This window comes from Gorilla gorilla, chromosome 6, assembly GCF_029281585.2.
Source record: "Gorilla gorilla gorilla isolate KB3781 chromosome 6, NHGRI_mGorGor1-v2.1_pri, whole genome shotgun sequence".
Lineage (NCBI taxonomy): Eukaryota > Metazoa > Chordata > Mammalia > Primates > Hominidae > Gorilla > Gorilla gorilla.
This window is the reverse complement of record NC_073230.2, coordinates 151,618,631-151,645,079: the sequence shown is the minus strand read 5'-3', so window position 1 is coordinate 151,645,079 and position 26,449 is coordinate 151,618,631. Positions and strand designations below refer to the sequence as shown.

Below are 26,449 nucleotides of genomic sequence, written 5' to 3'. Positions count from 1 at the left end.
CTCTGTTCCCAATGACTCCAGCATCTGAATATTCCATGCGAGGAAAGATAATCTGTAAATAATGAACTGGTTCAGTGATACCTTTAGTTACATTCAAAATAGTTGCGTGTTCCAGACTGGCATGCTTGCAGGAGACACAGAGCTACAGAGCAAGAGAATTTGGGAGCTGGATAGAAATGGGAGCAATCGAGGCCCCCTTAGATGATGGCTTCTAAGAACAGAATAGAGGAGACATAAATTCTGAGCCCTTTTGTCCCTAAAAGACATGGCATAACAGGGACATCAGAAAATACTCCAGTGATGTGCTGCTATACTGGGTGTCTGTGAAGGTGAGGGCATGGCTGGTAGCATTTGCTAATTTCTGTTGTACCAACATGCCCAATATGGCAGATTTCAACCTCCTAGCATGGCTTCACTGAACAGGGAGCTGGGAAAAGTATGCCTATTTGATTCTTCTGAGTCATACAAGCCGGCTGCAGCACATCCCTAGACTCAAGAGCAAAGCTTTCAAAGTTCTTCAGTGCTTCCTGCTCAATACACTAAAAATGAGGCCACAGCAACTATAGCACACCTCATTGTTTTCATGATAGGATCAGTGTGTGATCCTGGGTCTTGAAATGGACAAAGGGATGTTTGTGCAGAGAAGGGATTTCTGAGTCCTCTGAAGCTGCCAGGATCACAGACCAAATAGCTATGTTGGTTGGTTGGGGAGCCGCTAGCTTTTGACTTGATGTGATTGCTGTGAAAGTTTTCTCCTGCTTAACTTAAGACAACAGAATGATTTCATTAGAACAGAAACCGCATTCCTTCCGATTTGTTCATTAGTACCATCTACCCTTTGCTCCTCTTGCATGTTCATTCTCAGTATAAATTGGAAGCCCTGCTCGTTTTTGCTACATGTTCTTGCAGCACCATTGGCAACTGTGGACTGTGTTCTGTTCAGCCTTAGTGTCAGAGCTTGTCCACTGTTAGGACCAGGTATCTCAGGAGTCACATGGAGGAAAGTGGCAGCAGTTAGACAAAAGGTCTAGGAAGACAGGGAATTCCCATCTGTGCCCTGGACTTACTCAGTCCCAGGAGACACAGGGCACCTGAGCAAGGAGGGATTTGATGATGACACAAGAAAAAATGGGTCAAGAGCAACTCCCCGCCAGTGACCATCATTCTCTGGAGAAAGAAATTTGGTGTCTGTACCACACCACAATTTCTGATCAGTGAATTTGGAAGGACTATGATGTCCCTCCTAGCTATGAAAGACTCAGGGCACCTCTATCATGGTTGCATCTGGGACACTGAGTCCCAGACTTGGAGAAGTGGTCTGTCACCAAGGACTCCCAGAAACCCATGATCCATAATCACATCAGCTCTGGCCAGTGCATTCGCTTTCACAGATACATACTGCAGCAGCACCCACAGATAGGTGGAAGATTCTATTGCAATATAATCATTGTACTTCTATTTATAACAAGTACTATATAGTACTATCTATTATGAAAAATAAAAAGGAATAGATTCAATATTATAAATAAAACACTTCTTGAGTTAAAGGCCTCGGTAAAATTATTTCAAATCAAATGAGTTGGACAACAATGAAAACACTCAGAGTCTAAAAATCAGATTTCCTGAGGGAATGGATGTGAACAGGCAGCAGTAGTGAATGCATGCTTCTGTCTATCAGGACAGTAGCAATGGCAAATGGAAATAAAATAAAGGATACAAGTGGCTTAAAGTAGGCACAAGAAATGAAGTCTTATTGTTACCATGATTGTATTTATCAAGAAGGACCACGAAAGTTGCAAAGACCTTTACTTTAAACAGGAAGAGAGGTTCGATATTTTGTTGCAAAAATTTCCAAGGTGACAGGAATAGAAGAGGCTTTAGAAGAAAGATATTCCTGGGGATGTAGCCTCAGACCTTCCAGATGCCCCAACATATGCAGGAGAAGAGCATGTTTCCTGCCCTTGACAACCTCATGTATGTGGGCAACACAGCATCCTCCAAGACCTATAGAAGATGCATGTCTGCCCTGAAGGCCAAGGCTAAGACACCCACTCCTTGTTTGGAGCAGTGAGCTGACTCTGAGGAGTGCAGTGGGCCGTGATTGTTTTCGCCACCTACATTTGCAGTCACTGTGTTTCAGGAATGAATCTGTGGTCTCTTTCTACCCAAAGGACAGCTAATGTCCAAATCTACTTATTTCCCACGAAAAGTGAGGATCAAAGATAGGCCTCTGTTAAGGGTCTCTAGGAGCTGCAAGGAGAGAGAAGGATGAGGTTTGTGAGCAGGAAGGACGCGACTGTGCCACGCTGTGGCTAAGCTTCTGGCACAGAGATACACAGCCGAGTCCCCCTGCTCTGTGCACTGGATCTTCAGGTGGAGAAAGATCCTCAGACCTCTCTGTGGAGAATCAATCACTGGGCAGCCCTGATTTATCTTGTTGAGTTTCATCCTGGAAGGAAGTCAGAAACTCTTGGCCCTGCCCCAGGGTCTGTCGGTACCAATAAAGGGTTACATGACCCGAAATTGGATCACACCTGGGAGCTACATCCTGTCCCCTCTGTGTGACTTCGTACCTTGGGGACCGGGAGATTCCAGCACCTGTGTGATCTGTGGAAATAGAATTTGGCAACAGAATAAGGAAAATATCTGTAGTCATCGCACACACACACACACAAACACACACACACCTACACACAGAGAAAAAATAAAACTACTTGATGTTCTGAGGACTCACCTGTCCCTAGGAAACCCAGGACCACCCAGCAGAGGAGCCTGGTGCCCATGGCAGGGTCAGGCCAGGATGGGGGCTTTACCAGATCAGTGTCACTGTGAGCAGGAGCAGAGGACGAGGAATGTCCTTGTCTCCACAGGGCAGTTCCCACAGTGACATCACTTCCTCTCTCAATCCCCAGGATGTCACGGTCACAGTATTTATATTAGAACACACTTTAAATATTTATCAGCTCCTTTTTAACAACATCAATGCCTGGCTCATTGCTTTGGGCTTCTATGCTGTCTGGAGCCAGAGGCCTCACACTGCATCTCTGAGTTCATCTTCTCATCCTACAGCCACTCCTCTGTCTGCTGGGCATTCCTGTAGGATGCGCCAACAGCATCCCCAAAACAAGGCACCAAGGCATTAGCTCATTGTCTATCCTGCAATTCAGGGTCCCCTCTGCAATCCCCGTTCATGCCCCAGCCTCCTCCGTTCCCTCAGTCACACGTGCCCAACGGGGCAGCCCCATCACATGGGTTACCTCACGAACTGCCCTCATGCCTTTCTTCTGGGATCATTTCCCACCTTTCTTAACTGTAATTCAGAAAAGAAATGTTGATAGCAAACTCACAGCAGTCATTTTTCATATTCCCCTTCTAAAAGTTTTTTTTTTTAATCAATCTTACCTTAAATGAAGGAGAATGATAATTGAGCTAATGGTTATTTTTAACCACTGTCTTGACTTACTGTTGTTCTCCATCTATTCCTATGGGACATATTTGTCTTTTCTTTCTGACGGCTTTCAAAATCTTCTGTCTGTCATGTTCTACAATTTGCTTATGACTTGACTGTCTTATTTGAGATTCATTGTGATTCTGGAAACTCTGAATTTAGGTCCTTAAACACCTCAAAAAACTTCTCAGCTAACATCTCATAAATATCACCTCATAACATTCTACCTATTTTATCTGTCTGAAAATTCAATCATTGCAACAAAAAATGGGAAATTATGAAAAATATGCATATTCTAATATATGGGAAACATCCATTTTTTTCTTCCCTGTTCTCTAACTTCTTTCATATTTCACTTTTAATTTTCCGTGCTGCATTCTAGATCACTCCTGCAGATCCATCTTTGACATCACTAAAAATCTCTGTAGGAGGAGCTAATCAACTGTTTGACTTTCCATTTTGTTTTCAGTGATTGTATGAGGCATTCCTAGATTTATTTTTTGACAATTGTTATGAAAGTTGATGGTTCCAGGCATTGTCTTTTTCCTAGTTTCAGTTCCCCGTCATGTTCATTTAAATGTAGCTCACCAAACTTTCATATCTTATAATGCCAAAATTTCGAGTCTTCAGGTTTGCACTTCAAATGTTTGTTGCTTGTGCTCATGTTTCCTCATTGCTATCTCCTAATATTCTTCATACTGGGAATCCATTTGTTCGATGGTAGTCTGTGACATTCCAGTGAGGCCCAGAGTGAGAGTGAATAACACTAAGAGTCAGTCACTTTTACAGCCATCTCCAGTCTAACTCCCTAATGTATGGCACCAATAACTGCTGCACTCTAGGCTGCCAAATACACACATGACAAAGGTCGGTAGGGTAAAAAATGTTCTCAGGACACTCCCAAGGAAAAATTCAGAATAGAATTCAAATTTTCTAATTATTTTTAATAAAGCTCTTTCATAAATAAATGCCATTAAGCCATGTAGTCATCATGACATTTTCTTCTAAGGAGAAATTACACATACATATTTATAAATACATATATACTCATACATATATAGACCCTCTGGGTGAGGGAGACTTCAGACACAGTATTAAAAGAAAAGTTAGTCACCAGCGTCTGGAACATCTACATACAAATTGTGTCCACATTCACCTGGGCAGCACAGGTGTCCCCCAGAGAGGAGTCCATGGACCGTGGCAGGTCGAGACAGTTGTGTGATCTGATGCCTTAATCTGGGAGAATCCATCCTGTGCTCGATTGTGTTAAGTCAACTTTGCAAATGTAAGAGTCTGACTTTCCCAGAATGCCATTTCTGTTATCATTCTGGTTAGAGATGGTCAAGGATACATTTGGTAAAATTTAGAAGACAGATATAAAACAGTCACTATAACAATTGGCAAGTCATTGTGGTCAGACAGTGAGAGTCAGTGACCAGCAGATACAGAGGCATCCAACAGACCTCGGAAGTCCTGTTCCTTCTGCACCCTGTGTCCAGTTCATCTTCCCAAATGTTGGCCAACAGCAGCCAGGCTGCCCACAGTGTTTGGCAGTGCACCTGCAGGGGTGTCCCCCATAGACAAGGAACAGCTTCCCCAGAAGCAGGTTTCCTTGGCCTTTTCCTGTGCTCCCGGCTCAAGGTCCCACTGCATGTCCTGGCATGCTCTGATCCTCTCATGTCCCTGCCACTCTAGCCTGTCCTGCCCAGAGCTTCAGGAGCCCTGACTACTGACTGGCTCCCTCACCTTCTGACTTCTCTCCTCCAGACCTTGTCTTCCTCAGCTCCTCCCACATATGCATAAAGTCTAATTCTGATCATAAATCTGTTACACTCTCAAACCTGTAGTGGCTCTGTTTTATTGATGCAAACCTAATGGAGATTTTCTTACCAGAAGTGGTTTCAAGGAACAACCTTTAAGGATGGAATTCTAGAAGTGGATCTCTGATCTGTCTAGATTTGTTGTGGGGAAAGACCCTGACAGAGAGCACAGAGACCTGGAGGAGGTCAGGTGCTGCAGCCACAAGAGAAAGCCTTGAGCCAGGTGTGGCCGCCATGATAGTGATTCCCCATCAATTTCCAAGATCGACCTGAGCCCAGAAATCAAAGGGGTGGGCTTTCCTGTACTTAATGCTAGATCTCTGCCAGTTTACAGTAGATGTAGCGTGTTCCTACTATTGGTTCGTCCACCCACTCATCACTCACTCGGCCTGTCATTCACTCATCCATTCTCTGTGAAATGGGTATCCCCACACGCCAGGCACCGATGTTGTTAATGCAGCAGGCACAGCCTTAGCTCTTATGGGCTCAAAAACTGAGTGGAGAGGCCGGGCGCAGTGACTCACGCCTGTAATCCCAGCACTTTCGGAGACCGAGGCAGGTGGTTCATGAGATCAGGAGATCAAGACCATCCTGGCCAACATGGTGAAACCGCATCTCTACTAAAAATACAAAAAAGAATTAGCTGAGCATGGTGGCACATGCCTGTAATCCCAGCTACTCAGGAGACTGAGGCAGGAGAATCACTTGAATCAGAGTCAGAGATTGCAGTAAGCGGAAATCATGCCACTGCACTCCAGCCTGGTGACAGAGTGAGACTGTCTCAGAAAAAAAAAAAAAAAATTGGGTAGAGCACAAAAATCATCAGACAAGTATCTGAGAAAGCCTAATTGTCCTAAGGGTTACTAACAGACATATGATTCTATGAGAGCTTATGAGAGGAAAATTGATCTCAGCTGGGCGGCGAGGGATTGCTTCCTGCGGGAGGGCAGATCATTCTGAGATCTGAAGCACAGGTAGGAGCTGGCCACTAGAGAAAGGAAGGCTCCATCCAGGGCAGAGGAAATGGCCTTTGAAGTCTCTGTGATGGGAAGGAACGAGTCTCAGAAGAGGTGCTCCCCCCATGGCTGCAGTAGAGAGGGGCGGGGAGGCGGGGGATGGAAGGTGACTGCCCAGATGGGAAAGATAGGCCACAGGACAGACCATGGGTGGGGCGGGGGAGGGGAAAACTCTAGATAGAGGAAGCAGCATGCTCACCAGGGAGAGGACAGCCTAGATGGATCTGAAACACAAATCCTGTTTCATCCTGGGGGCCTCGGAGTCAGGATGATGAGTAGAAAAGTAGGAGCTGGGGAAGCCCTGGCCCAACCCCAAAAGGAGAGCTCAGAGGATAGACCAGAGAGAGCAACAAAAGAGACATCTGAGGACCTGGGACCAGTCCAGTCCTGGCTGAGATGGCTGCAGGAGCACCTGGCACAGACTGAGGCTCATACTGTCCGGGCCACTTAGGGCCACTCGGGGTTCCAAGGTCCCCATTGCAGAAAACTCTGCCCAGGTCATCCCTGAGTCTTGGGTGGGGGAGGAGGGCAGAGCCTCCCTGCCTTTATGTGCAGAGAGGAGATGGCCTTGTAGCTCTGTGGAGTAACTGCTGGCACAGAAGTACACAGATGTCTGGGAGCGAGCAGCCGACTCCAGCCTGAGCGGGAAATCCTCTGTGGTTGATCTGGAGACATTGTAGCCATTCGGGACTTCTCCTTTATCAGTGATACCAGCAGTAACTGAGTAATAAATCAGCTTCAGCCCCATGCCTGGGTCTTGTTGATACCAGGACATGTAGTTATGGTTCATATCCTGGGCACACTGCAGTGTCATGCTCTGTCCTATCTTCAGGATGCGGAATTTTGGGGTCTGAGTGACACCAGCATTCACTGGACCTGCAGAGAAGGACAGAACTGATGCTGCAGCCCCAGTGGAAAGGGGCTGGGCCTTGAAATCCACGCAAGGGGCCCTGCCCAGGACCCACCTGCCCACAGGAGAGAAAAGGCTGCACAGCACAGGAGGCTGGTGCTCATGGCAGGTGCTCCAGGATGGAGGGGTCTTCTGTGTCTGTGCATTGATGAAAGGGGAACAGGACTCTCAAGGAAGTCATTCTGAGACCTCATTCTCCCTGCCTGGGCCCAAGAGCCTTCCTGTCAGGAGAGGCCACGCCTCTTCCCCAGATGGTTCAATCCAAAATAAATGCGCCAGAGAACAGCTGACAATGAGAAGAACACATTTGTCTGAATTGAAACAAGTCTACAAGATTTTCATAACCTTTGGTAAACAGTTTGTAATTCACTGTAAATTTTATTTTTTCAATGATATAATTAATAGTCTGGTGTTAGTTATCTACATAGTGCTGTAGTCTAGAGTCTTAGGGCAATTCCTCATGTCTTCCTGGTGTTTTTGACTACTGCGTCCCAAATACTCCTTCAAGTATCCTTTTCTAATTTGCTTCATTGACCATAATCGTGTTTAAAATCCTTTGTCTATATTGGTTTTCTCTGTTATTAGCTTTCCAGATCCCACGGGCAGGCTCATCAACATTGGAGGAATCATTTTGCTCTGTTTCTTGTCAATCCACTGACAGATGAGACTCCTGAAAAGCCCAGCTGAGCACCTTCAGCTCCTCCCAGGGCTCTTGCTTTCCGTGCCTGGGGTGAGACCACAGCAGGCAGAACCACCTCACGCTGCTGACTGCCCTCTCTGTGTGGATAATGGTGGCCACCCAGCACTGCCCATGACCTATGGACACAAACGTGGCCTGAGGCATGATTAGGCTACAGCTCCTCACAGAGCTCCTCACAGAGCTCCCTGGCCTAGTATATCCATATCACTGTCTCTGCTACATCTTGTGATGGGAATAATTTTCTCAAAGCTCAGGTCTTCTGGCTGTAGGCCACTAACCACTTACACACTCTAGTACCTCCCCACTGCCAACACCATGATGCTTGTACCTGCAGTGCTATAGGGTACACAGACTCTCTTAACCCTGGTGTCTGATCTGAAGGCAGCCCCAGGTGGTTCTAGACTTCCCTCTGTCAAACTCCAGTGACTCCTCTATCAATTCCACATGGAAGCAAGCCGACTGCCCTTCATCTGGCTCCAACATTCATTAGCTCTGAGACCATGGGCAAGGCCATTCATTAACTTTCCTGGATTCTAGCCTCATCTAGACTCATCTATAAAACAAGACTAACATTCCCCTCAATGCTTTATGAGGATAAACTGAGATACCGTGTAGTCTCTGTTAGGTTTGATAAAGGTCTATCCTTTTATCGGTCCCTGTCTCCTCATGCAGGAGAAACCAATGGAGCTCTCAAACCTGTCAGGACTATGAGTGATGGAAATGCTGGAATCATCAACTCGGTGCTGGGGTGAGAGGAACTCGGAAGCACAAAGAGGCCATTCAGTCACTTTGGAAAAGATCTGGCAGAATTTAGGAATCAGACAATAGAGCACGAATGTACCTGTCTACACTCATTATGCAATATGAAGCAGCTAATAGGAGCAAGTTAGATCTATATTGACCAATCTGGAACAATAAAGACCAAGGTATATTAATAGAAAAGAGTATGCATGTGACAGGCAAAGTGTACAGGTGAACCCATTTTCTGTAGGTGTACTTGGGTAGAAAGGTGTGCATGAACACAGAAAAGAGGGGTGAAAAAAGCACACCAGAGCGTTAATACTGGTTATGAGTGGAAGGTGGGATTGGATTGGAGAGCATTATTGACATTTTCATTATATATATTATTTAATTTGTTTATTAAAAGTTCTTAACCACATGCAAGCTTTAAGTTTACACTTTCTGTCAGGCATTAGAATTTGTAGTGTCTAAATGGGCAAAGTACAGAAAGCTTCTGTTTATGGAACCCCCTATAATGGCCCATTTATTTTTTTTAGTAAACCGAGGAGAAAGTGTGCTCTGTAAAAGCACACGAGCTCCTGGTGAACACGGTCTCTGACTGCTGCGGAGGGTGAGCATCGAGGTCGATACATTTGATGGTGAGGTCAGTTTGGCTGATTATGAACTAATAAGGCTTCTACCTCTGAAAGCCTGATCACCACGGGGAAGTGGAGGATCTCATCCCTTGTTCTAGAACAGCCTTTCAGTAGCCCCCTGATTGGAAAAGGAAATGAGCACCCTCTAGTGCCTGCATTTCCAAACTCAGTGAGAGCTCGTTTCCAGTTTTACATTGTTCAAGCTTTAGAAATGCTCTTTGTTTCTGATCCAAGTAGCAGTATTATTACAATGTTGATTGTAACGATATTCCAGCATTTATCAACAGCACACAGCTTTCTCAAATAGAGCTTTAGTGAGTGGGTGGAAGAAAATGCTGTCCCTAGGGAAGATGTTCTGACTTTGGTCTGTTTAAGGATCAATTATTTAAAATAGCTAGTCTATTTTTGGTCTTTATTGCCTAAACATGTAAAACTTCATTCGTATTTAAAGCATAGATGCAAATCATTCCAGCAAAATTGGGGCTTCTGTCTATCCGTGGGCCATCCTTGGTGATTGTATATTTGATTATTTCTACCCAGAATGGCTCTCACAATTCTTCAGGGACTAACACATAGCCCTGCTCTATATGTGGAGCCTCTGCCTCACAACCAGCCTTTTCTAACTGGCAAAGGAGGGGAACAAGCAAAGGTCTCTGTTCAGTGCCCTGAACCAAAATCGGGTGTGGGCTGGAGGAAGCTGGTGACCATGAACTCTGTGTCTCTGGCATTGCCCACCAATTCATGGAAATGGAGACTAATGATATAGTTCAGTGTAGGAGCCACCATGGCCTCAAAGCCACCCAAAGAATGGAGAAGCCATTTGTTTTTTTCTCCATGAACTTTGTTTTTTTTTAGAAAGAGTCTTGCTCTCTCGTCCAGGCTGGAGTACACTGGTGGGATCTCAGCTCACTGCGAGCTCCACCTCCCCGGTTCACGCCATTCTCCGGCCTCAGTCTACTGAGTAGCTGGGATTATAGGCGACTGCCACCACGCCTGGTTAATTTTGATTTTGTATTTTTAGTAGAGTTGGGGTTTCACATGTTAGCCAGGCTAACCTGACCTCATCATCTGCCCTCCTTGACCTCCCAAAGTGCTGGTATTACAAGCATGAGCCACTGCACCCAGTCTCCATCACCTTTTAATGCCAGTATTTAATGCTATATTTCACACCACTCTGCCAATGATTAGGTGCCGTGTGTCTGTGAGTCTCCCAAATCCAGGACACCTGTGAGGGAAGGACATTGAAGGAGGAGACAAGCCAGGAAGGCGATGGGCAGATAGGAAGTTCACTCCTGCAGAAAGGCTTGGATCCAGTTACTCATCCATGACAGGTATTTCTCCTCTGTTTCCAGGACTCATTAGATCCTAGGAGATGAAGGGATAGAGGTTCCCGCCTAATGTGTCCAGACTTCTGAAACACTCTACATGGGAACCCAGAGGGCCTTTCACTATCCATCCTTTATTCTTTCAAGATTGGCCACTGGCACCTGGAACCGCTGTTGGTACTGATGATAAAATCAGGAACAAAACATCCACAATTTCTAAAATAATGCGTTTTACAGTCTAGAGCGCAAGAGAAGAGTCCATTAGTCACCCAAAGTCATGGAAAATGACAATGGTGTTAAATCTATGAATACTAACGCACATTATAAGCTGTGAGGATTTATATTAAGGAGGTGCAGCCTAGGAAAACTATTGAAGGAGTGTCTCCCTAGAGATGGTAGTGATTAAACTGAGATTTGGAGCAAGAACAAAAAAGAAGAGACTTGTGTTGACCCAGAGGATACAGCGTGGAGTGGAAAGGGCTTTGGTGGGAGGAGCATGACACGTGAGGAATGGCCTGAACTGAGGCGTCTGTGGTTGACCTGGAGGTGAGGATACAGAGGAAGGGAGAGGACAGCTGGGAGAAGACATCACGTGGAGGAGGCTGAGGACTGATATGAGCATGGTGTGGGGAAGATGGAGTGGTGAATGCTGACAGGGAAAAGAACATAGACCTGTGTTGTCAATGCTGTCTGCAAATATACAACTTCAAATGAGCTTTCCTTTCTGAGAACAACTGAAGAAAAGGACTTCTGAGGCCAGAGCTGCAGGAGGGGCCTGGAAGAGAGGCTGCATCATGCACATCATGGTAAAATACATTCCTTTGTCCAGCTGAGACTGGCCTGGAAGAGAAGCTCAGCACAGGGCAGAGTTTCCCATGCATAGGGCTGCTCAGAAATCTGAGGGCCCCAGCCTGGGCAGTGTTGGGGAGACTTCTATGGGACTACGTCTTCCACTGCCTGGATCGCAGTCTCGTGAAGACGAGTCCAACTATATCTTCCACTGAGCATTGTGTGCAGAGGAAGGTGGCTGTGGGGTGACTGCTGGTGCAAGAGGGCACAGAGGTCTGGGAGAGGATGTCTGACACCAAGGCCACATGTTTAGCTTTGAGAGAAAGTTACAGACCCTCAGCAATTTCTCTATAGTGTGTGCTGGGACAGATCAGCTGTGCACCAGCTTCGGCTCCTATTAACACCTACACATGTAGTCATGGATGGCAGTCTTAGGCATCTCCATGTTGCTTCATGTCCTGCCTTTGTTCTCTGGTGTCTTGGGATCTGGTTATCTCAGATTCTATGAAGTCTATGATAGAAGGAAGTTGAGTGCCCAAAGAGGGACCTCAATAATGTAGACCTGTGGTAAAGGCTTAGGCTAGGATGTGGTAAGCCAAGGAAAAGGCTTTAGGGGACTCACCTGCCCCCAGGAGGTAAAAGGCCGCACCATTGAGGAGTCTGGTGGCCAAGGCAGGGTCAGGGAAAAACTGGCAAATTGTGGGAGGTTTTTCAGCTTGTGCACTGGGGACATAATTCCTGGATGTCAGTAGATTCACTGGTGATGCCACTGCCCCTGCCAGCCAGTGATTCTGCCCTCTGCCTGCTATTCCTCCCTCTACCTGCTGCAACCTTCAATCTGAAGTCCAGTCATAAACATTCGCCCATGTTGTCTCTGCTTCTGGCTGTCTTTCTTCTACAAGACAATAGACAGACAAGGTTCATGATAATTTGCCTTCCACTTACCTCTCCACTGTCAGCACGAGGTGTCCACTTTAGAGCTCTTTTTGACAGACGATTGCTTCTTCACTGAACATATGTGCTTCCCTCCAATTCCTAGGTCTCTATCTTATTTCTCACATGAGATATATTTCAGGTTCATTTATTCTTATTGGTTAAAATCCAAACTTAAATTTTAGTAGAATAAATTAAGAAAAATATCTTTAGACATTTATATGAGAAAGCAGTTTTTGTCTATACACAAACAAAATTGTTTTTAGTTTTTGTTGCATTAAATTAAACTTGTGTAAAACACCATAAAAAATGAAAATGTAGGCTGCAGACTGGGGAAAGACAAAGGGAATGCATATAAATGATTTTTAAAAAGTGTTAAATTTAACATTCCTCAAAGTTTCTAATGAAGAGGCCAGAGTAATGACCCCTGAAGACATGTAAGCCTCTACTGAGGCCCTGCTGGTCACTAGATGGCAGTTTGAGGGCTCTGACTTACTGACCAGGACACAGAAGGTGATGATGGAGCAGGAGGGTAGGTGGAAAATGGATGGACTACTTTGTTTCCTACTTCTGGTCCTTACAAGCCAGGAGACACTGGGGAAAATGACTGAATGTCCCTGAGACTTCCATCTGTCAAGGAAGAATAAGAATGATTGATGTGCAAGGTTGTTGAAAGACTTTAAGCTATATAACAAATTCAAAGAATCTAGCACACATCTGGGGCTCAACAGTCACTCTTCTACTGAAGTTACCCAGGAAGTGACAAGCTGCAAGAAGATGCTGCACAGAAGCAGGCACACTCAGGGCATAGGAAACCTGGGCTCTGTTTGGGAGAGCTCTGTGCTCAGTAGGACACAACACATGCCTTCCATACAACTAAAAGCTTCCCTTGCAGGAGTGAAACCTGGGTGGGGCCTGCAGCTCTCAAGTCAAAGCTAAGGCAGGAAGTTTATGTATAGAATGTCAGAGACTCTGCCGGGCTGTGCCAAGCTGCTGGCACAGAGATACAGGGCCGAGTCGTCCAGCTCCAAGGTGTTCACATTCAGCTCAGAGCTATAATTAGGGAACTGGCGACCTGAGAATCTAGGAGAGAAGTTTCCTCTGCCATTCTCTTCCTCCCTATAATACTGAAAGATCAACTGGGGCCCCTGACCCAGGGCCTGTTGGTACCAGGACACAGTGTTGTGCCCAGACTGAGGAGAGCATCTCAGAGTCACTTGCTGTCCTCTCGTTTTGATCAGGTGTGTGGGACTTTGGGTGACTCCAGTCTCCACTGAGCCTGTGGGAAAAGCAGATGGAGGATGAGCACAGCAGAAAGCCTGGAGGTTCTCCCCAAGGTAAAGTGGAGGACACAGGGGTGGGAAAGCTGAGAATGGGGCTGCTGTCCTGTGCACAGGACTCACCTGCTCCCAGGAGACAAAGCAGCGCCCAGCAGAGGAGCCCAGGGCCCATTGCACAGTGAGGCAGGCAGCACCGCACTTGATTCAGGGCTTGGTCTTCCTGGGGAAGAGCCGAGTGAGTTCTGGGCCTTGATTTTCCTAATGGGAGGGGTATCCTGTGATGTCACTGTCCTGAGTCCTCCCCATGCAGCCTTCCTTATGTCCAGTGCTCAGTGGATGATCCTGGAGTCTCTACCTGTCCTGCAGAGCTGGAGGGAAGGGTGAAGGCAGAAGCTTCTGTGGTGACACAGTTGCTCCTCTGCCTACATTGCCCCAGCTCACAGGCTGCCCCATCGCCCTCTCACCCTTCCCCCACCTAGTGCGGTGGTGCTCCATGCTGGAGCTAACACACCTGCCCATCAGCGGAGGGTGAGGAGCCTGTGATTAAACCCTCACATTCCAGCTCTTCCTTGTTGTCCTCACATCATCTTTCTGATGCTAGATTCACACCAATGTTTCTTATTATATTTTCCTGTCCCAGTCAACATTCCCAGCCCCTTTCTTCAGTGGCCAGTGGTGCAGAGTCCCCAAGATTTAGTCCGTCTGATCAGATCCAAAGCAGACCTGGGTTGTCTATAAATTATTAAGAGTATAGATTCCCCAGAAATAATTCTAGGATTTTAAGAGCTCACAGCACAGGGTTTGGCTTATCGGAGACAGGACAGCAGAGGGAGGTAGGGTCACCATCTGTGCTGGTTTGCAAAATCTATTCCCATGGCTCCCTTCTTGCTGGGTGAAATTTCCTGGTGCCTGAAAGTAGTCACACAGTAGCCTGAATGCTTTGCCGCTTAGATGTTTCTTTCAGTTGATATCCTAGTGAATGGCTCATAATTTTATATTCCATAAAGTCCTAGAACAGGACACAATTTTGCCAAGGTTTTTGCTATTTATAACAAGGATGGTATTTGCTTCAATTTCTGATAGCTTGTCCCTCATTTCCCCCTGAGACTTCACCAGAATTGCCCTTAATGCTCTGTTTTCAGGAGTCTAGGCTTTTGCTAGTCTGCTCCTCCCAATTCTTTCAACCTCTGTCCATTAGCCACTTCCCATTAACCAAAGCTGCTTCTACATTTTCAGGTATTATAACAACAGCCTCATGGTGCCATATTTTCTTTCAATTTCTTTCCTACTGCTATAGAGAAATACCACGGACTGGGCAATGTATAAAGACAAGAGGTTTATTTGGCTTATAGATGTGGAGACTGGGAAGTCCAAGATCAAAGGGCTACAGCTGGTGAGGTCCTACTGCTGTTATCCAAGGCAGAAGGAAGGTGAAGCAAGCACTTAAGACAGAGAAAACAGCTGAATTCATCCTTTTTATTGGAAGACCATTCCCAGGAAAACTAAGTCACTCCCCCAACAAGGGCATTGATTTCTTTCTGAGGGCAGATCCCTCATGACCTAGTCATAGCTGTCCCACCTCCCAATACCATTACACTGACAAATTTCAACATGAGCTTTTGTGGGGACACGCAAGCATAGCACACACATCTACACTATAAGTCAGTATTTCCACTCTTAAGTGTAGGTTTTAAAAGAAGAAAAAAGAATGCATATATCCAAAAGAAAGAATTCCACAAGAATGTTCACAACAACTGTATTCATAATAGTTGAAGACAGAAATAACATGGATATCCATCAACAAGAGAATGCACAAAAAATTTGTGGTATATTTATGCAATGGAATATTAGTCATAAGAAAGAATGACCTACTGATACAACAATATGAATACACTTCAGAAATACTAATTTTGGAGAAAAATAACTAATAAAATATGATTCCATTCATATGAAGCTGAAGAAGAGACAAAGCTAGTCAATGGTGATAAAAACAGAAAAGTTTTTATCTCTGGGATAGAAATTGATTGGAAAGGAGCATGAGGACACTTTCTTGAGTGATGGAATTTTTTTTTATAATCATTTCAGTTACTGTTGCACTGGTGTATGCAATTGTCAAAATGTACCAGGATGTTTTTGTGTTAATATTTGTGTTTTACTCTCTATTAATTATACCTTAATAAAAAATGTTACTAAAAATTAAACAGCTAAACTGCATAAAATATGGGAGTCATTTACAAATGTATGCTTGTATTCTGTACAGCCCAATTTAAAAATGCATCACACAAAAAGAAGAAAAGACAGGAACACATGTATCTGTGTAAGATATGGAGAATGTGAGAAGTGGTCAGTGACTGACATAGGCAACATTGAAATTTGGCATCAAATTAAGCTCAACGGATGAGTGAGCTGAAAAACAAGTGAGGATCAATATCAAGGAACGCTTTAGAAAAACAAAAACTGTCTAAAAATATCTTCATATGCTGTTGAAATCATTCTGAGAACCATGAGCTGCTATACATTTTATAACTTGGGAAATTGGGCATTCATCAGTCTCACAACTGAACGTTTCTTTTCTTTCTGGCTTTCAACAGATTGGCCAATTGGTGAAGTGATTTTTTTGCCCAGCAAGCAGCTTGCTCCCCTCTTTGTGAGTGGGGTCCTGGGAGACCCGGCAGTCCCCCTTTCGCAGCGTCACAGAGGGGAGTTGGGCACAGCACAGACACATGGGGCTCCCTGCCCGTGGGGTTTGCACTCCCTGTGAAGCCTAGCTATGGACCTCCCAGTCCTGCAGTTAATGGATCCCAACTAAAGAAACCTTGCCTCTAGGTATTCGCTTTACCTGTTAGTGCTAAGGAGGGATACAGGCTGTAGAAAAATAAAATGTTTGCTCAATATTATTCTGTAATATTTTACAAGAAAATCAATTGAGGAGTTCATGAATTTTCATCCAAGCCAAAGTCAAGATAATAGCTGAATTCCTTCCTTAATCTACCCTGAGAGGACTCAAACACTGCTCGATGCCCACAAATACTTAGTAGAGACTTATTTATAGTCTCCTTTTGATAATTCTACTCGTCGATTATCTTCAGGTCTAACGGCACTGTTTGGTGCATCTACTAGTATTTTCCTTCTGTAGTTTGTTTACTTAGGTGTTTTAGAAATTGTTGTCAATATTTTTTGCCCTCCAGAGAACACGTGCTTGGTATCCAATGGAATCTAAGCCAAGGTGATGTTATCAGTACAACTTATAAACTTGTAGAATCCCTGATCACTCAAGGAGGTTAAAGCTGTTGCCTGGCGAGACATGCAGGGAAGATGAGGTGCAGCAGAGATGGACTGGACTCAGGGCACAGCCGGCCCCTTGCTTTTGCCTTTTCCTCTGAGGCAGTTGCTCCTCTGTCTGCACCTGCTCTGACACCAAGGCTGCCCAGCCAACATTCTTCAACTGTAGATGTCATTAAAGATTAGAGGGACTTCCGCCTCTTGCATAGCTGTAGGTAACCTAGCAATAACTGAAAACTGCTGCAACATCTGCATAATATGGGATCCAAGCCCGAATTTTTCTTAACCCTTTCCCTCCTAGGCTGCTCTCCCAGACTGCCCAGAGTACTTTAGTTCCCAGTGGACCACAGTGCCATCTTGTGGCCAATAAGTGAAGTTTCATCATTGTTTCTTCTGCAATGGCCCAAGGAGTGCTGAGAAGTGTCTACAGAGCGAGCTGCCAGAATATTCCAGAAGTGCCATCCCGCAGGTTTTATGAGCAGCTTCCCTAAACCCTCATCCCAACACTACTTCTAACCCTGACTATTGCTTTGAGTTACCAATCTTAATATCCCACCCTCATTCTGAATAACTCTTATCACATAGCTCCAGTTATAGTCTAACTTTTTCTCCCTTAAAACTACCATCTAAAGAAAGAGGAACAGAAGGAGAGGAATGAAAGGAAATAATATTTGGTTTTAAATAGTAAGAAAACACAGACGTTGAGGTATAAAGAGATTATTTAATCTGAATGACTAAAGATAAACAAAAATGCCCTCCAAAAATGACAGTGTTACCCCAAAAGCACAGATAAGCAAAAGATGAAGTTAAAATTGTCTATTAATAAAAAGTAAAATTGAAATATATAAAGGAGACCTCTTACAAGGAAATAAGCAATGGTGGAGGGAGCAATACCTAATGCACAAAATAAGGATGAACATAAGTAAGACCAGCAAAGGTGCTGCTACAGGAAATGATCAGCTTGTACAATGCACATCCACTGATGTGAGCAGCAAACAGGGAAGAGATGATTATGAAAGAGGCAGAGGAGCAGCGGGAGATGAGGACACGCTGGTGCAAAATACTGTCATAAGGAAGCAAATCAGCCAGGGGACTGTGGAATGCATGACTTTTCTTTCTCCTGTCTCCTGTGACAGCTGAAGTGGACCATTTTCATTTCCAATGATTTGTTCCCGCACCCTGAGTTAGATGCCCCTGGTATTTGCTTCTCCTCAGGTTCCCATGGATGAACTCCCTCTCCCTCCTTGTTGAGTATGGTCTGAAGGAGAGGTCATCTCTCCCTCCCCTTCAATCCCACAGTACTGCGGATTGGCACAGACTTCTCAGTTGGCATCAACCTCTCTCATGGCATGCTCACATGCCCCCTCACTGTGCCTTTTCATTTCCACTAGAGTGAAAGTTAGATGTGGACAATGGAACTTAACACCTTTATCATAGGATGCATAAGTGACTGCTTTCAAAATTATTGCTGTTTCTTTCACTGTCTTGGATTATATCAGAACAGGAAAAAAAAGGCACATTTTCTTAATGTGACTTAACCACAAAAACCTTCCCAAGTGCCAAAAACAATATAACTACCAAGGGATTGCTGTCCTAATTGGTGAGATGGCAAAATAAAACAAAAAACAAAGAAAATATTATCAAATACTTTAATGGAGACACAGAATCCCAGTCCCTCTTATGCAACATCATTGCATGGCCTCCCTCTAACTAAGAGACAGACAGAGCCATTCCTGTGCCCTGTACGTGGCAGAAAAGCCCTGCTGGAGCCTGTGGGGAGCTAGCGAGGATGAGCCTTGGTGATTCTGCCCTAGAGCAGGGATTCTCAGGGAGCTCCGGACACCTTCCAGGGACTGAGACGGAGAGTGGCCATACTCCATCTTGGAGAGGAGAATACTGAGGGTGTGACCCTTCTGACCTCTCAGCCTAAAGTAAAAGCAGAGTCATTCCTGACTGGTGCGGAGCTGCTTAGTCTCCAAAGCAAAATTGTCCTTTTTACAGGGTCTCTCGTTGCCACAGAAGAATAGTTGCTACTTGGCCATCTCTGTTCCCAATGACTCCAGCATCTGAATATTCTATGCAAGGAAAGATAATTTGTAAATAATGAACTGGTTCAGTGATACCTTTAGTTACATTCAAAATAATTGTCATGTTCCAGACTGGCATGCTTGTAGGAGACACAGAATTACAGAGCAAGAGAATCTGGAGGTGGAATAGAAATAGGAACAATCGAGGCCCCCTTAGATCATGGCTTCTAAGAACAAGAGTAGAGGGGAGGTGAATTCTGAGCCCTTTTGGCCCCACAAGACATGGCATAACAGGGACATCAGAAAATACTCCAGTGATGTGCTGCTGAACTGGGTATCTGTGAAGGTGGGGGCATGTCTAGTAGCATTTCCTAATTTCTCTTGTACCAGTATACCCACCATGGCAGATTTCAAGCAGCCAACATGGCTTCACTGCTTGGGAGCTGGGAAAAGTATGCCTATTTGGTTCTTCCAAGTCATTCAAGCCAGCTGCAGCACATCCCTAGACTCAAGAGCAAAGCTTTCAAAGTTCTTCAATGCTTCCTACTCAACACACAAAAAATGAGGCCACAGCAACTATAGCACACTTCATTGTTTTCATGATAGGATCAGAGTGTGTGATCCTGGGTCTTAGAATGGACAAAGGGATGTTTGTGCAGAGAAAGGATTTCTGAGTCCTTTGAAGCTGCTGAGATCACAGAGCAGATAGCTATGCTCGTTGGTTGTGGAGCTGCTACATTTGACTTGAAGTAATTGCAATGAAATGTTTATCCTGCTTAAGACAACAGAATGATTTCATTAGAGCAGAAACTGATTCCTTCCTATTTGTTCATTAGTAATATCTGCCCTTTGCTACTCTTCCATGTTCATTCTCTGTATAAGTTGGAAGTCCTGATTGCTTTTGTTTCATGTTGTTGCAGCACCGTTTACAGGTGTGGACTGTGTTCTGTTCAGCCTCAGTGTCAGAGCTTGTCCACTGTTAGGAGCAGGTGTCTCAGGAGTCACGTGGAGGAAGGTGGCAGCAGTTAGAGACAAGGTCTAGGAAGACAAGGAATTCCCATCTGTGCGCTGGCCTTACTCAGTCCCAGGAGACAGAGGGTACCTGAGCAAGGAATGATTTGATGATGGCACAATAAAAAATGGGTCTAGAGCAGCTCCCTACCAGAGATCATCATTCTCTGGGGAAAGAAATTTGGTGTCTGTACCACCACAATTTCTGATCAGAGAATTTGGGAGGGCTATGATGCCCCTCCTAGCTATGAAAGGCTCAGGGCACCTCTATCATGGCTGCATCTGGGACACTGAGTCCCAGACTTGGAGAAGAGGTCTGATGCCGAGGACTCCCTGAAACCCATGATCCATAATCACATCAGCTCTGGCCAGTGCATTCGCTTTCATAGATACAAACTGCAGCAGCACCCACAGACAGGTGGAAGATTCTATTACAATATAATCATTGTACTTCTATTTATAACAAGTACTATATAATAAAATATAATATGAAAAATAAAAGAAAAAGAAATATATTCAATATTATAAATAAAACACTTCTTGAGTTAAAGGCCTCAGGAAAATGATTTCAAATCAAATGAGTTTGACAGCAATGAAAACCCTCAGAGTCTAGAAATTAGATTTCCTGAGGGAATCAAGGTGAACGGGCAGCGGTGGTGAATGCATGCTTCTGTCTATCAGGACAGTAGCAATGGCAAATGCAAACAAAATAAAGGATACACGTGGCTTAAAGTAGGCAGAAGAAGTGAAGTCTTATTGTTATCACCATTGTATTTATTAATAAGGACCACAAATTTGCAAAGATGTTTACTTTATAGGAAGAGATGTTTGATATTTTGTTGCAGAAACTTCCAAGGTGACAGGGGTAGAACAGGCTTCAGAAGAAAGATGTTCCTGGGGATGTAGCCTCAGACCTTCCAAATGCCTCAACATATGAAGAAGAGGCGTGTTTCCTGCCTATGACAACCTCATGTATGTGGGCAACACAGCAGCCTCCAAGACCTACAGAAGATGCATGTCTGCCCTGAAGGCCAAGGCTAAGACACTGACTCCTTGCTTGGAGCAGTGAGCTGGCTCGGAGGACTCACAGAGCGCAGTGGGCTCTGATTGTTTTCACCACCTACATTTGCACTCACTGTGTTTCAGGAATGAATCTGCGGTCTGTTTCTACCCAAAGGACAGCTGAGGTCCAAATCTACCTTTTTCCCATGAAAAGTAAGGAGCAAAGAGAGGCCTCTGTTAAGGGTTTGTAGGAGCTGCAAGGAGAGAGAAGGATGAGGTTTGTGAGCAGAAAGGAGGCGACTGTGCCACGCTGTGGCTAAGCTGCTGGCACAGAGATACACAGCTGAGTCCCCCTGCTCTGTGCGCTGGATCTTCAGAGTGGAGACGGATCTCTCAGGCCTCTCTGCAGAGAACCGACCACTGGGCCGCCCTGATTTGTCTCGTTGAGCATCACTCCGGAAGTAAGTCAGAACCTCTGAGCCCTGCCCCAGGGTCTGTCGGTACCAATAAAGGGTTACATGACCTGAAATTGAATCACACCTGAGAGCTACATCCCGTCCCCTCTTTGCGACTTTGTACCTTGGGGACTGGGAGACTCCAGCACCTGTGTGATCTGTGGAAACAGAATTTGTTAACAGAATAAGGAAAACATTTGTAGTCATCGCACACACACACACACACACACAAGCCTACACACAGAAAAAAACTGAAACTACTTTGTGTTCTGAGGACTCACCTGTCCCTAGGAAACCCAGGACCACCCAGCAGAGGAGCCTGGTGCCCATGGCAGGGTCAGGCCAGGACGGGGGTTTTACCAGGTCAGTGTCACTATGAGCAGGAGCAGAGGATGAGGGACGTCCTTGTCTCCACAGGTCGGTTCCCACAGTGACATCACTTCCTCTCTCAATCCCCAGGACCTCAGGGCCCCAGCATTTCTATTTGAACACATTTGGGTGCTGCTTTAAATATTTATAAGCTCCTTTTTAACAACATCAATGCATGGCTCATTGCTTTGGGCTCCAGAGCCGTCTGGACCCGGAGGCCTCACGCTGCATCTCTGAGTTCATCTTGCCACCCCACAGCTGCTCTTCTGTCTGCTAGGCATGTCCTGTAGGATGCACCAACAGTGCCCCTAACATAGAACACAAAAGGGTGAGCTCATTGTCTTTCCTGCAAGTCAGGGTCCCCTCTGCCATCCCCATTCATGCTCCAGCCTCCTCCATTCCCCCAGTCACACGTGCCCAACAGGACTGTCCCATCACAAGCGTTCCCTCATGAACTGCCCTCATGCCTTTCTTTGGGATCATTTCCCACCTTTGTTAACTGTAATTCAGAAAAGATAACTTGGTAGCAAACTCACAGTGGTGGTTTTTCATATTCCACGTATAAAAGTTTTTTTTTTTAATCAATCTCGCCTCTAATGAAGGAGAATGACGATTGAGCTAATGGTTATTTTTAACCACTATCTTGACTTACTGTTGTTCTCCATCTATTCCTATGGGAGGTATTTGTCTTTTCTTTCTGACTGCTTTCAAAATCTTCTCTTTGTCCCTCATGTTATACAATTTACCTATGACTTGACTATTTGTCTTACTTGAGATTCACTTTGCTTCTGGAAACTCTGAATTTAGGTCCTTAAACACCTCTAAATAATTGTCAGCTAACATCTCATAAATATCACCTCATAACATTCTACCTATTTTATCTGTTTGAAACTGCAATCATATGCAAAAAAAAGGTAATTTATGAAAAATTTGCATATTCTAATATATGAGAAACATCCATTTCTTTTCTTCCCTGTTCTTTAACTTTTTCATATTCCACTTTTAATTTTCCGTGCTGCATTCTAGATCACTCCTGCAGATCCATCTTTGACATAGGAGCAGCTAATCAACTGTTTGACTTTCCATTTTGTTTTCAGTGGTTGTATGAGGAATTTCTAGATATATTATTTGACAATTTTTATGAAAGTTACTTGATGGTTTCAGACATTCTCTTTTTCCTTGTTTCTCTTTTTCCCTCTCATGTTCATTTAAATGTAGCTCTCCAAACTTTCATATCTTATAATGCCAAAATTTCGAGTCTTCGGGTTTGCACTTCAAACGTTTGTTGCTTGTGCTCACATTTCCTCATTGCTAGCTCCTAATATGTCCTTATGTTCTTCATACTGGGGATCTATTTGTTTGATGGTAGTCTGTGACATTCCAGAGAGGCCCGGACTGAGAGGGAACAACACCAAGAATCTGTTATGTTTACAGGCATCTCCAGTCTAACTCACAAATGTATGGGCCCAAGAACTGTCTGCTGCACTCTGGGCTGCCAAATACACCCACAATATAGGTTAGTAGGTCAAAAATGATCTCTGGCCAGTCCCAAGGAAAGATTCAGAATAGAATTCAAATTTTCTATTTTTTAAAAAATAAATCTCGTACATTTATAGACCCTCTGGGTGGAGGGAGATTTCAGGTACAGGATTAAAAGAAAAGTTAGTAGCCAGTGTCTGGAACATCCACATACAAATTGTGTCCACATTCACCTGGGCAACACAGGTGTCCATGGAGAAGAGTCCAGGGACCATGGCAGGTTGAGGCAGTTGTGTGATCTGATGCCTTAATCTGGAAGAATCCATCATGGGCTGAACTGAGTTAAGTCAACTTTGCAAAGGCAAGAGCCTGCCTTTCTCAGAATGCCATTTCTCTTATCATTCTGGGTTAGAGATGGTCAAGTATACATTTGGTAAAATTTGGAAGACAGATGAAAAGCAGTCACTATTAGACTTGGCAGGTCATTGTGGTCAGACAGTGAGAGTCTGTGACCAGCAGATACAGAGGCATCCAACAGACCTAGGAAGTCTTGTTCCTTCTGCACTCTGTGTCTAGTTCATCTTCCCAAATGCTGGCAAACAGCAGCCAGGCTGCTGTTTTGGCAGTGCACCTGCAGGGGTGGCCCCCATAGAGTGGGAACAGCTTCCCCAGAAGCAGGTTTCCTTGGCCTTTTCCTGTGCCCCCGGTTCAAGGTCCCACTGCATGTCCTGGCATGCTCTGATCCTCTCATGTCCCTGCCAATCCAGCCTGTCCTGCCAAGACCCCCAGGAGCCCTGGCTATTGACTGGCTCCCTCACCTTCTGACTTCTCTCCTCCAGACCTTCTCTTTCTCAGCTCCTCCCACATATGCATAAAGTCTAATTCTGATCGTAAATTTGTTACACTCTCAAACTTGTAGTGGCCCTGTTTTATTGTTGCAAACTTAATGGAGATTTTCTTACCAGAAGTGGTTTCAAGGAACAACCTTTAAGGATGGAATTCTTGAAGTGGATCTCTGATCTGTCTCGCTTTGTTGTGGGGAAAGACCCTGAAGGAGAGCACAGAGACCTGGAGGAGGTCAGGCTCTGCAACCACAAGAGGAAGCTTTGAGCCAGGTGTGGCCACCATGATAGTGATTCCCCATCAATTTCCAAGACCGACCTGAGCCCAGCAATCAAAGGGGTGGGCTTTCTTGTACTTAATGCTAGATCTCTGCCAGGTTACAGTAGATGTAGAGTGTTTTTATTATTGGTTTATCCACCCACTCATCACTCACTCAGCCTGTCATTCACTCATCCATTCTTTGTGAAATGGGTCTCCCTACATGCCAGACACCAATGTTGGTAAATGCAGCAGGCACAGCCTTAGCTCTCATGGGCTTAAAAATTGGTTGGAGTACAAAAATAACCAGACAAGTATCTGAGAAAGCCAAGCTGTGCTAAAGGTTACTAACAGACACATGAATCTGTGAGAGCTTATGAGAGGAAAGTTGATTTCAGATGGGAGGGGAGGGAGTGCTTCCCACAAGAGGGGTTGATCATGCTGAGATATGAAGGACAGGTAGGAGTTGGCCACTGCAGAAAGGAAGCCTCCAGCCCAGGGCAGAGGAAATGGCCTTTGAAGTCTCTGTGATGGGAAGGAAGGAGGCACAGAAGAGGGGCTCTCCTCATGGCTGCAGTAGAGAGGGGCGAGGAGGTGGGGGAAGAAGAGACCCAGCAATGCCTTGGAGGGTGACTGCCCAGATGGGAAAGGTGGGCCACAGGAGAGAAAACATGAGGGTGGGGGCTGGGGGAAACATTAGAGAGAGGAAGCAACAGGGTCACCAGGGAGAGACGGGAGTCTAGATGGATCTGAAATGCAAATCCTGTTTTATCCTGGGGGCCTCGGACTCAGGATGATGAGTAGAAAAGTAGGAGCTGGGAAAGCCCTGGCCCCACCCCAAAAGGAAAGCTCTGAGGATAGACCAGAGAAAGCAACAAAGGAGACATCTGAGGACCTGGGACCAGTCCAGGCCTGGCTGAGATGCCTGCAGAGGCACCTGACACAGAGCGAGGCTCATACTGTCCGGGCCACTTGGGGCCACTCTGGGTTCCAAGGTTCCTGGTGTAGAGAACTCTGCCCAGGGCATCCCTGAGTCTTGGGTGGGGGAGGAGGGCAGAGCCTCCCTGCCTTTATGTGCAGAGAGGAGATGGCCTTGTAGCGCTGTGGAGTAACTGCTGGCACAGAAGTACACAGATGTCTGGGAGGGAGCAGCCGACTGCAGCCTGAGCGGGAAATCCTCTGTGTTTGATCTGGAGACATTGTAGCCATTGGGGACTTCTCCTTTGTCAGTGATACCAGCACCAACTGAGTAATGAATCAGCCTCAGCCCCATGCCTGGGTCTTGTCGATACCAGTACATGTAGTCATGGTTCATATCCTGGGCACACTGCAGTGTCATGCTCTGTCCTGTCTTCAGGACCTGGAATTTTGGGGTCTGAGTGACACCAGCATTCACTGGACCTGCAGAGAAGGAGAACAAAGCTGATGCTGCAGCCCCAATGGGAAGGCGCCGGGCCTTGAAATTCACACAAGGGGCCCTGCCCAGGACCCACCTGCCCACAGGAGAGAAAAGGCCACACAGCACAGGAAGCCGATGCTCATGGCAGATGCTGCATGACGGAGGGGTCTTCTGTGTCTGTGCATTGATGAAAGGGGAGCAGGACTCTCAAGGAAGTCATTCTGAGACCTCATTCTCCCTGCCTGGGCCCCAGGGAGGGAGAGGCCAGGAGAGGCCACGCCCATTCCCCAGATGGTCAAATCCAAAATAAATGCACCAGTGAACAGCTGAGAATGAGAAGAACACGTTTGTCTGAATTGAAACAAGTCTACCAGATTTTCATGACCTTTTGGAAACAGCTTGTAATTCACTGTAAATTTTATTTTTTCAATGATATAATTAATATTTTAGTGTTAGTTATCTACATAGTGCTAGTGCTGTAGTCTAGAGTCTTAGGGAAACTCCTCATGTCTTCCTGGTGCTTTTGATTCCCATGTCCCAAATACTCCTTCAAGTGTCCTTCTCTAATTTGCTTAATTGACCTTAATCCTGTTTAAAATCCCTTGTCTATATTGGTTTTCTCTGTTATGAAGTTTCCAAATCCCAGGGGCAGGCTCGTCAACATTGGAGGAGTCGTTTTGCTCTGTTTCTTGTCAACTCACTGACAGATGAGACTCCTGACAAACCC

The 26,449-nt window shown here is 45.3% G+C and overlaps 4 gene segments (V, D, J or C); all 4 read right to left on the bottom strand.

Annotated features, from left to right (window-relative positions):
- Positions 1 to 5,363: 5,363 nt before the first annotated feature.
- On the bottom strand, positions 5,364 to 7,376 carry LOC134758821 (T cell receptor beta variable 6-6-like). The segment is given in 3 exon segments: positions 5,364 to 5,491; positions 6,849 to 7,160; positions 7,250 to 7,376. Coding segments are annotated over 3 exon segments (531 nt in total).
- A 5,876-nt stretch (positions 7,377 to 13,252) lies between these two features.
- LOC134758820 (T cell receptor beta variable 5-4-like) lies at positions 13,253 to 13,847 on the bottom strand. The segment is given in 2 exon segments: positions 13,253 to 13,596; positions 13,721 to 13,847. Coding segments are annotated over 2 exon segments (393 nt in total).
- Positions 13,848 to 21,059: 7,212 nt separating this feature from the next.
- LOC134758819 (T cell receptor beta variable 7-4-like) lies at positions 21,060 to 21,761 on the bottom strand. The segment is given in 2 exon segments: positions 21,060 to 21,532; positions 21,656 to 21,761. Coding segments are annotated over 2 exon segments (522 nt in total).
- A 1,277-nt stretch (positions 21,762 to 23,038) lies between these two features.
- Positions 23,039 to 25,925, bottom strand: LOC134758818 (T-cell receptor beta chain V region 86T1-like). The segment is given in 4 exon segments: positions 23,039 to 23,113; positions 24,185 to 24,270; positions 25,284 to 25,724; positions 25,817 to 25,925. Coding segments are annotated over 4 exon segments (693 nt in total).
- Positions 25,926 to 26,449: the final 524 nt, after the last annotated feature.